Below are 12,791 nucleotides of genomic sequence, written 5' to 3'. Positions count from 1 at the left end.
ACCAGGTTTTAGTACCATACTGTCGAAGCATGAAATGAATCTTACCTGATCCATGACGATGTTTCCACGGATTTTCGAGATGAACGAACCACGTCTTGGTCTTCTTCTTCTGCGACTGCGCCTGCGACCTGCAATGCTGGGCACCTGCAATGGTTTCGGGGGTGTGGAGGTGACTGCTAAGATATCCTGAGAATTTCTTGTTTACAGACACAAAAAGTGGTGGTGGCTCTTATTGAGCATGACCCTCTAACAAAGAGGTGGAGACCTCCTTATATAGAGAGCCTCATGGCCACCATCATGATACCCTAATGGGCCTAGCCCAGTTAGGGTTACCTCCACAAAACCCCCTCAGCCCAATAGCATTGTATTAGTCCGTGTAATAAAATAAGCCAAACATAATAGATTTAGGGTCGTAGAACCAGGTTTTAGTACCATACCCCTACACAAACGATTCTTAAATCCCACTAAAAACCGTTTCAGATATTACAATAATCACTTCGATTACATGTTTTATCACTCCAACAAGCTCAAGATCAGTATTCTGATCCAATCCGGTTACATCATCATTCAGGTGTAACCGGATCGTTTGGAGAAACGGCATAAGCTTATTTATTTCTCCACCAGATTTCTTCAAACCCTTTAAACATGCAATCTTTTTTAACGTGTCATTTCTCTTTGATGCTAGTTGTGCTGTAACAATGCATTGTTTAAGCGTCGAGATTTGCATCTGGAAGGTTCCATAGACATCCACCATTACCAGGAAGTCTTCTAGAACCTTCTCCACCCACTCAGGGTGGCGACGCAAGGAGTCTCTTGATGGTGCTAAGTCTAGCAGATCATCAAGAGACTCCAGAATTATTCGTAAACGAATCAGGGCATCTGATACCCGATCAAACTGAAGTGATTGATCGGGTATGCTTTGGGATGCCCAATGGGATTTCAATTGGTTAAGGTGATATTTGAGTTGAAACAATATTGGGTGGGATCTTGTTAGAAGACTAGTGGATCTAAAATGAACCTTTTTCCCCATGGGTTTGGATGTGGAGAACGACGATGGTGGCGGTGGCGGTGGTGTGGTATTGGAGAACGAGACGGATCTCCGGAAATGTGCTACCAGTTTTGGTGTCATATCCTTACTTGGTTAATATCTTTTAGGCTTAATATGTTTTGTGATACAAGTACGCAAATGAACAAAGAGTATGTGTTATATATATACATAATGTGTAGACTTCAAAGCGCGTTGATAAAGCTGGTTGCATGTGGCAGGTGCCAATAACAGATTGAAAATCGGTTGCTGATTTTTAAAAATAATAATAATATTAAAGTATGTTCTTTTAGTTAATAATATAACAGAAAATATGTCATTAGATGATTTAATGTGGATCTTAAGTTACATAATAAACACTAAAGGAACAATTGGTCTATAAAAAAATTGATTAAAATCTCTCGAAAATATAAATTGTGATATGAAAGTATTGGATATTAAAATATCAAAGATTTTAAATCTAATAGATTTAATTTTGAGATTTTCTGTTAAAAAGAATAAAATAAAATTTGAGATTCATTTTGGTAACTAAAATTAATGGGTTGTCAGTCACATATACTGTGAGAGATGGGTGCCCCTAACGCATGATTTAAAGATCGATCGGTTTAGATCTTTAAGTTTACGTGGTTTTTAATTTTTTTAGAAACGAGTTGCTTTTAAACATGCGTGTTACGATTAATGGAAACTAGGTCGGCATCGGTTTAAATAATTACGGTAACGTCATTCGCTATAGTAAACATGTGTGTAACATGTCTTGGTTAATATTTCAAGAATGTTATAATTAAAGTTTTGCATTTAAAAATAATAGTTTTATTCACGCATTGCGACGGTTTAATTCAAGAATAAATAAAAGGTCATGTCTTTGTAAAAATAGTCATAGATACTAACGTGTATTTAAAAAAGTGAAATATAGGGTGCTTAGAAATTAGAATGTGGCGCTAGTGAGAGCGCAGAGATGTCACTACTCACAACGATGATGGTGACGTTGGTTGGGATGTGGAGGTGGCAATGACTATGGGGGTGTTTGGCCTAGCTTTTTTATTTTGGCTTATGTTTATATTTTAAAGAAGCTTATAGCTTATTTTGTATTATTTGATAAGCTATCTTCAAGTGTTTGGATTACCTTATATTCTACATGTTAATTATGTGTCTTAATAAGTTGTTAAATCCATCATTTTTTAATTTGTTAGAGTAATAAGTTGCTTCAATAAGACTAATCCATCACCATTTGAGGGCAAATAAGTAACATACAACCTTATACAAATAAGCTTCTTCAAATAAGCTAAAAAACCATATTCATATAAGCTTATTCAAATGAGCTTATATAAGCTTATAAGCATAAGCTTAAAAAGCTAAACCAAACATTAAATTTAGCTTATTTTATAAAAAAAACTAAAAAAGATATAAGCTTTGTTCAAAAAGCTAGGCCAAACACCCCCTATATACGGTGATGATATCGTTGGTAGTGTTGGCGATGGCGATGTTAAGTTAATTTTTTAGTTCAATGTTTTTCTTCTTATAAAATAAGTGTGTAATTTTTTTAACTTAAGGAATTTAAGACAATTTATTCTAACTCTAATTCATTCTTCTGTCAAGTATGTTATCCGTAGAATTCATATTGTAGTTTTGTCGAATCTATACCATATTAAATTAAAGTAATTGTTGTATTTAAATTTTAGTGGGATTTAAGTATTTACCAAGTGGGTAATGAGTTGGTGGTACAGTGGTAAGAAATAGACTTGGTGTTTTATGTGACACAAATTCGATTCATGCCCCTAGCATTTAGTTTTAGCTGCATCATGGTGATGATGGGAGACTAGGCGATTAGGTAACGTTCAGTAGTTAGAACCTTGAACTGAACAGGTGTTATCTCACCGCATTGTCGTGCCCTCGTGCGAGTGTTCAGGGCGTTGGCCTTAGGTGAGAGTTTTCCCTATATCGAAATGTGAGTGTATCCCAATGTGATGAATTTAATTAACCCCTAGCATATTTGTAAGATTCGTTGACCGTTAAAAAAGTATATATATTTACCAGAAATTACTATGATAGTAGCTAAAAGATTATGGATTTATGGTTGTTGTTAATGGCACGTGAAGAACATAGGTCAAGGTAAGGAAACAACATGACGATGCATGTTTCCCACGTTCTTCCCTTGTTTTAATAATGTGTAATCAACAACTACAATTATAAACTCTCAATTATGCTATATATATTGTGTAATCAACAACTACAATTATAAACTCTCAATTATGCTATATATATGTTAATCACTTGATTGCCAATTTTAAATTCATGTCCACCTTTTTTTTATTTTGCTACTTTTATCAATTATTATTTTGATCACGACTCCTAGATACAAAAATAACACAAGAAATTCACGTTATAAGTAGAAAACATGTCACTATGTCGGGTAGAACAGTAATTCTTGAACAGTTTTGTTCGGTATACTATAAACCAGTTGAGTTAAAGCATGAATCGGTTTTCGACTTTTACATAAACTTGATACCTTTCAAGTTTACATATCCAAAGATGATGAATAATCAATAGTGACCAAACAAAACTGTAATATCAAAGGTAGTCTATTTTCCAATGATCACTGTTTTGTCATTTGTGACATAATATGGAACACTGCTAATAATGGAAAAAAAATAACGACTGAAAAGCCCAACCCATAAGAGCATTCACATCACCCATAAAAAATTATGAGTGAGATTTTTATAATATATGATTTATAATGTGAGAAATTTAATGATTTTTTTATATATTTGAAAAATTCATGTTTATTTTTTATAATTTTTTAATATTTTTTTAGAATGATTGTGTTGCGAAAAATAGAAAAGGTAACGGTAAAGATATAAAAAGTAGTATTTAATTGAAAAAAAAAAAGAGAATATGTAGTGATTTTTAACGTAGTTTTGAATTTGAAGATAAGAAAAGGGATGTGAATGCTCTAAGTCCTTAGATTTAACAATACAAATAATTCATAGCTCCCTGGCCCGTATGGCACTCCCTCCCCAAAAGCGGAGACCGAGGAGCCGCCAGGTTGTCAACAACAAAGATAAATCAACTTTTTTTACAACCACAAGTCCATAACTCACACAGTCTCTTACCGTACTTCTAAATTATATTTTTTTTAACAGTTATGTGACTTAAACCTTCACAGTTCACACCGTTAGGCCAAAAGGTTCTTTGGTGTAGAGGAGAAAGAAAAAATGATTTGGAACAAAATCTGGTTTTATATCCCAACTAAACCCGATCTGGACCCAAACTGAATCTAAGGGTTGTAATCAATATGTACTATATACTTTGAAGCTGATAAACAAAATTAATCCTCCTCAAAAAGATAGTTTAAACCCAAACTAGTTAGGACAAAAACCCGATTTGACCATCTTTGATCCAACTCAAAGCGGTTTGGACCCGTAAACCGATTTGTGCATCTCTAAAGTTCAACGATAAGCTAGTAGAGTCTTTAGTACAAATGGTATGATCAGTTAATAACATTATCGTTCTTTTGGTAAAAGACAAAAAATTAGTTCATTTTGTGCTCATGCATGATTGTGTAACACTATCATTATTGTATCGTACTATCGTGTTTAATTAGGAAAAACTCCCATTGAAGCATGCTTGTTATCAATGGGTAAACACTAATATTATATATATACTGACATTTTAATAAAGTTAAATCTACTTTGTGTGGCCACCACCTTAGCCACACTACCTGCCGTCCCATCAATCAACGTTCAGTGGCCACACCTTAGCCGTTGTCGTTGAACTCACTGGAACCCAAACCCAGTAGCGTCATATTACCCGTCCAACAATCTGCTCGCAAGAACATAATTTCCTCATCTCTCATCTCTTTGAGTTGTAGCACCCGGAATCAATACGTGGCGGGGAATATGGGGAGGGTGGCAGCGGTGTACCTGGAATACCCGAGTGCACTACCCGTTGCCTACCCCACCACCCTTAAGTTTAAATAATGAACTAGTTGTAATGATATATGGATCACTCGTTTTCTATGGCATTGGGATGTTTACCCACCACATTAAATACACAAGTCATATCAATCAATAAAAGCCAACTAATTATTGCTACTTCTTTCATAAATTTCAGACTCACGTACGCGTGTAACTTATTTTCTGGACAACTGGATTCCCTAAAAGTACACATAAAAATAAATAATTAATACGGAGTAATAATAATAATAATAATAATATAGTTAACAAGTGATCAAACTAGGAAGCAATGAAAGAACTCGGGCCTCAAAGTAAATAAATTTGTTTGTATTTTCAAAAAACTATTTACACCCTTCAGAAACTAATGTTTTCTTCCGATACACTTCTTTTACTATGGCAAGAAATTATATTTTGCCTCTGAATAAATTCGCATGTTTAATATGAACGTTGATGGTCATCAAAGATATTTACCTAAGGAATATTTGACTCTCGGTTTATTTACCTAAGGAATATTCACGCTTCTTTTCTAAAAGGAAAAGCATATTTAACTCTCAATCAACAATAATTCAGAATTCTAATTTACTAAAAGGAAAAGCATATTTAACTCTCAATCAACAATAATTCAGAATTCTAATTTTCTAAAAGGAAAAGCATACTTCAAAATATATTTACGCCGGAGACTCAAAACGTGAAATAAACAACCATCCTTAGTTTCACTTATGTTAGTGGGTTCTCTTGCTTGATAGATTTATTTATTTATTTATAATAATCCATGTTTTTCAGAAGAAAATTAATATTTGATAGGATTTAAACACTTTATAAGACTTTACAAGAAACCAAATACTTTAAGTAACTTTAATTTAATATTTGGGAAACTCGGTTACCATTGGATAAACTATTCTTTTTTACAAAAGTACTCATCTATATATTGCAAAATTCAACAAATTCTTATGACCAGAGAGTCAATGAACTTTTAAGCTTTAACTTTTAAGTTTTAACCCTCCTCTGGTTCCGTTAGCACTGCTAACGCGATATCTAACTTAATGTTCACACTTGTAATAACCATTTTTTTAATCCCGTTTATAAATATTTCATGTGCGGTTCAATAACTTAATAATACTAACGACAAATACCGTTTAATGTTGAATTGACTAATTGGGCTAACTGGGGCAACCCACGTTGAATTCTTGTACTCATATGACCATGGGCCAGCAGTAAGCGCCCATGAAAAGAGGTCAACTAATATGAAAGTCCGTGATACCATGGCCCATGCACAAGTTGTAACATTTTATAATAAGCCGTGTAGATCAAGATAATAGGTAGGGGTGTGTATGGGTTGGTTTTAGATTTAAAACGAACCAAAACCAAATGTTCGGTATTCTAAGCGTTTACTAATATAAATTTTGGGCTTAGTATTAGTGACATAACGAAGCTCAATGATAGCAACTGAACTCATGTCGTTTTGATGATAATTTGAATTTTTTTTATTATAACGCACCGTCATAATGCGACGGGTACAGAACTGCTAGTTGTTAGGATAATTCTATGGTCGATAGAGAACGATTCACTCATATTTTATAGATTTAAATAATATTACGGACCCATGGAAGTTTGACCTATAAGTATTAAGTGTAGGACTAAAGGTGGTTCTGGGCCTACTGCGTTTTAATTGTAGTGACACAACCATGGGCTGCTCCAAGGGCCCATTCCAAAGGTTAACAAATACGACCCTTTACCTAACATATGCTTCGATGGGGTCCGTACACGCAATATAAAAATTAATGTTATTTAATAGAGCGGTGGACTTCGAGTTCTGGTTGTTATTTATTTTATGATCACGGGTTTGATTAGTGAAAATACGTAGTGACAGTCGGCGATATGGTTTCCCGGGGTATGTTCAAACTAAATTTTTGAAGTCAGCGCGACTCGGTTAAGACCACATAGACTGGCCAGAGTGAGACAACCAGACTTTTCAAATTGGAGTGCCGTGGCCTATACACAAAAAAAGTTGTCTTCCTAGAAAAAACAAGATTAAAGATAACGATGCACAAATCTATCTGATAACTTTTTTCTTTCACTGTATTTACACACTTTTTTTGTTTATTATAATTTTTGACACATTTAAAATGACTCATAACCCATCCATTTATGTTAAAATAAGCTCTCTCTGTTTTTTTTTTTCAAAACTGACCGTTAACCTTTTTTTATGACCCGTTTAAGTACTAACTTTATAGTAAGCATATAAAACATAATAATAAAAGCCATTTATATTAATTGAATGGGATATTTCATCTAATCTTATGTGGTGGTGATTGTTTTCAACAATTGTTGGGAGATTGATGGTGAACATTCCTTGTTCTTTTTAGCATTTTCTCTTTTTATAAAAGCGACTTATATTAATTGAATCACACAATTAGATAACTCAATAAATAATATGCAATTATTATTTAATTTATACAAATAAATTAAATCTATAAAATAACAACATACTATTTTCGCCTTTTGACTTGCCGATACTCAACATGCTTTATTTTTTATTGTTTTTATTATTTTTTTTTTCGGTACTAACATTTTTCAAATAGCTTATTATAATTAGACAAAAAATAGGCCGTTAAAGTTGAGTATATATTTAATATTTCTAATTTTGTTGAGCACATATATTTTTTTTCAAGTTTGTATAAGAAATTAATCCTATAATTATCATTTATTATAGTAAGATTTACTACACGTAGGAGATATTATTTAATTTGATTACAATCATACCTTTTAAACTTGTATAAATATTAGATCAACAATATTTAATATCTTTTGAGTTTTTTTTAGTTATTTTATTCACAAGTTCTACCAAAAAGGGAACGGTACCCGTTTAAACTAAACTACAAACTTGATGCACAAAATGAATCATATCTAAATGGAGCGATATAAGTAATCTAATCAAATTAATCCACTTATGAAAAGTATAATTATTGGTTTATAATATTATTTATTGAGTGTAGTTGCCAATAAACACCATCACATTCACGTTTCTCATATTTTAAGAGGAGTAAATTTAAGCCAGAGTTTTAGACTCCTACTTGAAAATGACATCCAATTAAGATCAAAGTTAGAAAAAAAAGGACTAAGTAATGAAAGTGATCCTTAAGTTATTTGAAAAGTACCATATTTGTGGTAAGCTGTTTTACGTTGCAATGATAAAACTAGAAAATAGTTCTGGATTTTCGTTTCATTGTAGGCCTCCAAGAGAATTAGCCAGCCATGCGTACGTAGCTTCACTCAAGATCGAGAGTGGACCCAAGTTGAGTACGATAACATGCCACGGATACAGTGATGTTCTGATTTGGAGAGACTTAGATAAAACAACTACTATTTGGTACTAGATCGTGCATGTTATTTATGGAATAGTATTTAGTGAAACTTATCAACCTAGTTTACAAAAGGTTGGGTTACTATTTTGAATTTGATAAATTTTGGATAATTTATGATTGTGAATTATTTAGGCATTTTGTTTTGATTCATTCTAACCTATAAATAAAAGTCACTTATATTTCCTAATACATTTTAACCTCCTTGAAGAATTTTTTAAATCCACCTTGACCCATTTCCATTTAAAATTTATCTATATTGACCCAAAACCACCCATTTAGCCAGCCTTAATAATTTGAAAATCAAATCACAATACTTAAAAGGTAAAAAGGTCAGTTGTTATAATTATATTCATTTAAACTCAAACGGTAAAAAAGTCAACACTTGACTTCTCCTGCTTCCGATCAGTCATCCGACTCCGCATATTTTCCTATCAGCTCTTTCGTCAGATGTCTCCGGCCATATTTTTTTATCAAATTCAATGAATTTGCAAACGGCCTTCAAACTCGATGGTAACCCTATTTTCTAATCTAAGTTTCGAATCCTGTTCAAACCCTTAAATTTGGTCTTAAATTCAAATAGTTATGTAAACCATAAATCTGCTAATTCAAAGAGTTGTTATTTTAGTTATTTCAAAACGCTAATCTATTTAAGTTTCACGAAAGGTAATGAATTTTGTATATTGTGTTATAGATTTGATTTGATATATAAACCCTAAATAGTAGTAGTAGTAGCAATAATAATAATAATAATAATAATAATAATAATAATAATAATAATAATAATGGGTTTGGTTATATGTTAACAATTTTTTTTATCATATTATGTTGTAACAATTCCGCTTTTTGGATTGGTTTTCGATCCTAAAATTTTGAATTCGGATAACCGAATAAACCGAACTAAATAAGTTATGTGGGTTTTTGTATTTTATTTCTATAAGCTTTATGTTATGAGTCTAGCAGTCTACTTCACCAAGTCGAGCCCACTAAGGTTCCTCTTTCAAAACCTTAAAGTGTAGATAAATCAAATGGCGCATCGAAAATTCCAAACCCATCTCCACGATTCCTCTTTTCATCAAGTATGTTCCTCAATGACTCAGTCCCATGTACGAATCCTTATGAGTTCTACAATAAAGATTGTTTTCAGAATGAATTCGGGGGTTTTTGGATTTTAACCGAACCGATTCGAATTGAATTCGGATGAATTCGGTACGGTTAAAGAAATTTGAATTCGGATCGGTTTGGTTCGGTTTTCAGATTCAGGAAAAAAAATTCAAATCCTAACAAATCGATCCAAACAACTCGAATAATCGATATCTGATCCGATGAACACCCCTAACCCAAACTATCATATGTGAAACGACACTGAACTGAACCAAAAAAATGAAACGAAACGAAACAAAACTGAATAAATCGAAAACGAAACCCAAAAAACGACCAAAACGAAACAAAATACCGAAACCGAAAAAACCAACAAAGATGAAACAAAAAAAAGTGAGATGCAACCAAAAAAACTAACCTAAACGTAACAATATAACAACTCAAATAAAACTACAGCTTACTAATTTGGTCAAGCACTTCTCATGCAGGATTGAATTCACGTTCTCTAACTCCAAAGCAATATCCAAAGTACACAAACTTCGATCTCTTTGCTTAATACATTAGCCGGCCAGCTGCTCATTAATATCACAATATTTCAGTTGTTTAACTTGATCTTGATTAATTCATCACGTCTCTAATAAATAAATGAAACTTGAGGTACGTCTATGTGCTTATTTGACAGACATGTAACAGAATATTGTGAAAGACAGGGTTTTTTTGACAGACATATAACAGAATATTATTGTTGTAGCAGATAATGACTTGACACTGTTAGAAAAGAAAGTGAAATCAAGAATTGCTCATCATATTCCTTGACAATGATAGCTCACTGACAGCCATTCCACAGCCCGAAAATTAGTAATTTGTTTCCATTGTTTATCATTGTAAAATCAAGATAAATAAATAGTCATGCATTGAAACATTAGAATTTAGAAATCATTCAAACCAATACAAAAACTTCAATCTCAATATCTCCGTCTCTGATTACCAATTTACAATATGGTATCAGAGCAGTGTTGAATGATCTTAGGATCAAAACAACACATATTGCTCATAGTCTAACTTACGACATTAACAAAATAGCCAATTTCTTTTCAAAACAATGATATCAAAAGGCGGCAGCGTGAACAACACCATCAACATCACTGTTTTCACTAGGGTGGCAAATGGGTTGGGTCGAAACGGGTCAATTAGAAAAAAAAATTGTTTTGGTTTGGGTCAAAACGGGTTGGGTCGAAACGAGTTTAGGTCAGAACGGGTTGGGTTGGAACAAGTCCAAGTTGGAACGGAGTTTTTTACATGCACCATATGGTGTTTCCAAAACACTCGCCCAATCCACCAAGGATTGGGCAATTCATGGCATATTGGTGGGTTTTGGAAAAATATGTTTTTTTTTGTCCTTTTGTTGTCTTTTTTTGATATTTTATTGTGTTTTTGTATTTTTGTTGTCTTTTCTTTTCTTTCTTTTCTTTTGTTTGTTTTTGTTTTTGTATTAGCAATCTTTAAAAAAAAATACTTTTTAAATATTTTTTTCATTTTAAACCAAGTTTCGGGTAAAACCGAGTAAAAGTCGAACTTTTTGTTTTAACGAGCTAGTCACTGTTTAAATCACCAAAAAAATTTCCTAGCATTTTTAGCTTATGTTTCATTTTATATTATTTACAACACATATTGCTCATAGTCTAACTTCCGACATTAACAAAATAGCCAATTTCTTTTCAAAACCATGATGTCAAAAGGTGGCAGCGTGAACAACACCATCAACAGCAATGTTTTCACTAGGGTGGCAAATGGGTTGGGTCGAAACAGGTCAATTAAAAAAAAGTTGTTTTGGTTTGGGTCAAAACGGGTTGGGTCGAAACGAGTTTAGGTCAGAAGGGGTTGGGTTGGAACGAGTTTCTAGCCTTTTTTTTAAATAGAATGAGGAAAACGGAGAAAACATGTTAAGTTTTCTTCTTTTTTTTTAAATATTTTGAGCTATGATTTTTTTTAGTTTTTTAGTTTTTTTTAGGGGGGGGGGGGTTATAGATAACTAAGAACTTAAAAGGACTATATAAACACATATTATTGTGTCAAGAACATTAGTATTATAATTACATCTGATAATTTGTACATTGTGTTTTATAAAGGTGGTTCGGGGCCTACTGCAGTACTGCGTTTTAAGTATGGTGATACAACCATGGGCAGGTCCAAGAGCCCATTGCTAAGAGCATTCCCATCCCGTCCCCCATAATTATGTGAGGGAGATTGATAAATTATAGGATGGAGTTTTGGATGATTGTGACATTAAATTATAGAGTGAAGAGAGAAATGTAGTGATTTTTTGTAAATTTGGGGAAAATTGTTTGCCCATATTTAATTTTTAATATTTGTTGGATTGGTTGTGAGTAGATGAGGAGAAAACTGTAATGATAAAAGTATAAAATGTATTATTTAATTAAACAGGAAAGAAAATTGTAGTGTTTTGTAGTGTAATTTTAGAGATGGGGATGAGAGATAGGATGTGAATGCTCTAAGGATAACTAATACGACCCTTTACCTAACATATGCTTCGAGGGGTCCGTACACGCGGCATGCCCAATATAAAATCAACGTTATTAAATGGAGCGGTGGACTTGTTGGGTCACGGTCAACTTGTTATCATCTGATTTAATGGTCACGGGTTTGATTTGCGGTAACAACCTCTTACATAAATTAATGATTATGTAACTCACTCCATGTATACATTTTTTATGGTTATTATAACTTATGACACACTTACGATCAATGTTTTAAAAACTGGTTGTTTATTCGTACCGGATTTTAGCTAAAAAATGGTACAATCGGTTGAACCAGGTTATATCGCGAGGTTCGACAGGTTTAATAGTTTACTTTATAATTTCATATAAATGCAACTTCAACTTCAAAAATAACCCAAAAATAAATAATTTCATAACAAAAAATAATACAAAATTTAATCCATATTAAAAAAATAATGCAAATGCATTCAATTTTTAAAAAATAGTCCTAAAGTTTACACGTTTGAATGTTAATTGTTGGGTTAAAAATAATTTTGAAAAAATATGGGCCGCAAATATCAAAATTTCTCGGACATAAATGCAACTTAGGAAAAAATGCCGCTACGATGTTCTAGCAGACCAGCCAAAAATACTGAGCTCTAAATACCGGTCTATTTTGTGAAATCTTGTTTAACCGGTTCAACCGGTCGGTTTGAACCGGTTTTTAAAACACTGCTTACAATGACTCATAAACATATTTTTTTTTAGCTCGAACTCCTAACTTGAAGTCTTGTAGACATTCAAATAAACTAGATAAACTTGCAAATCATTC

General features: G+C 32.8%; 1 protein-coding gene across 1 annotated transcript; it reads right to left on the bottom strand.

The window, feature by feature from the left end:
* Positions 1-454: 454 nt before the first annotated feature.
* Positions 455-1,129, bottom strand: LOC143533930 (uncharacterized). Its single transcript, XM_077028552.1, has one exon. It carries the CDS (start codon positions 1,127-1,129, stop codon positions 455-457), a length of 675 nt encoding a protein of 224 aa, XP_076884667.1.
* Between the last annotated feature and the right edge of the window lie 11,662 nt (positions 1,130-12,791).

The sequence above is a fragment of the Bidens hawaiensis genome, unplaced genomic scaffold (assembly GCF_021521415.1).
Source record: "Bidens hawaiensis isolate Kalapana, Puna unplaced genomic scaffold, B.hawaiensis_p1.1 tig00009951_1, whole genome shotgun sequence".
Taxonomy (NCBI): Eukaryota; Viridiplantae; Streptophyta; class Magnoliopsida; order Asterales; family Asteraceae; genus Bidens; species Bidens hawaiensis.
The sequence above is the reverse complement of the archived record's forward strand: the minus strand, read 5'-3'. Positions and strand labels throughout refer to the sequence as shown.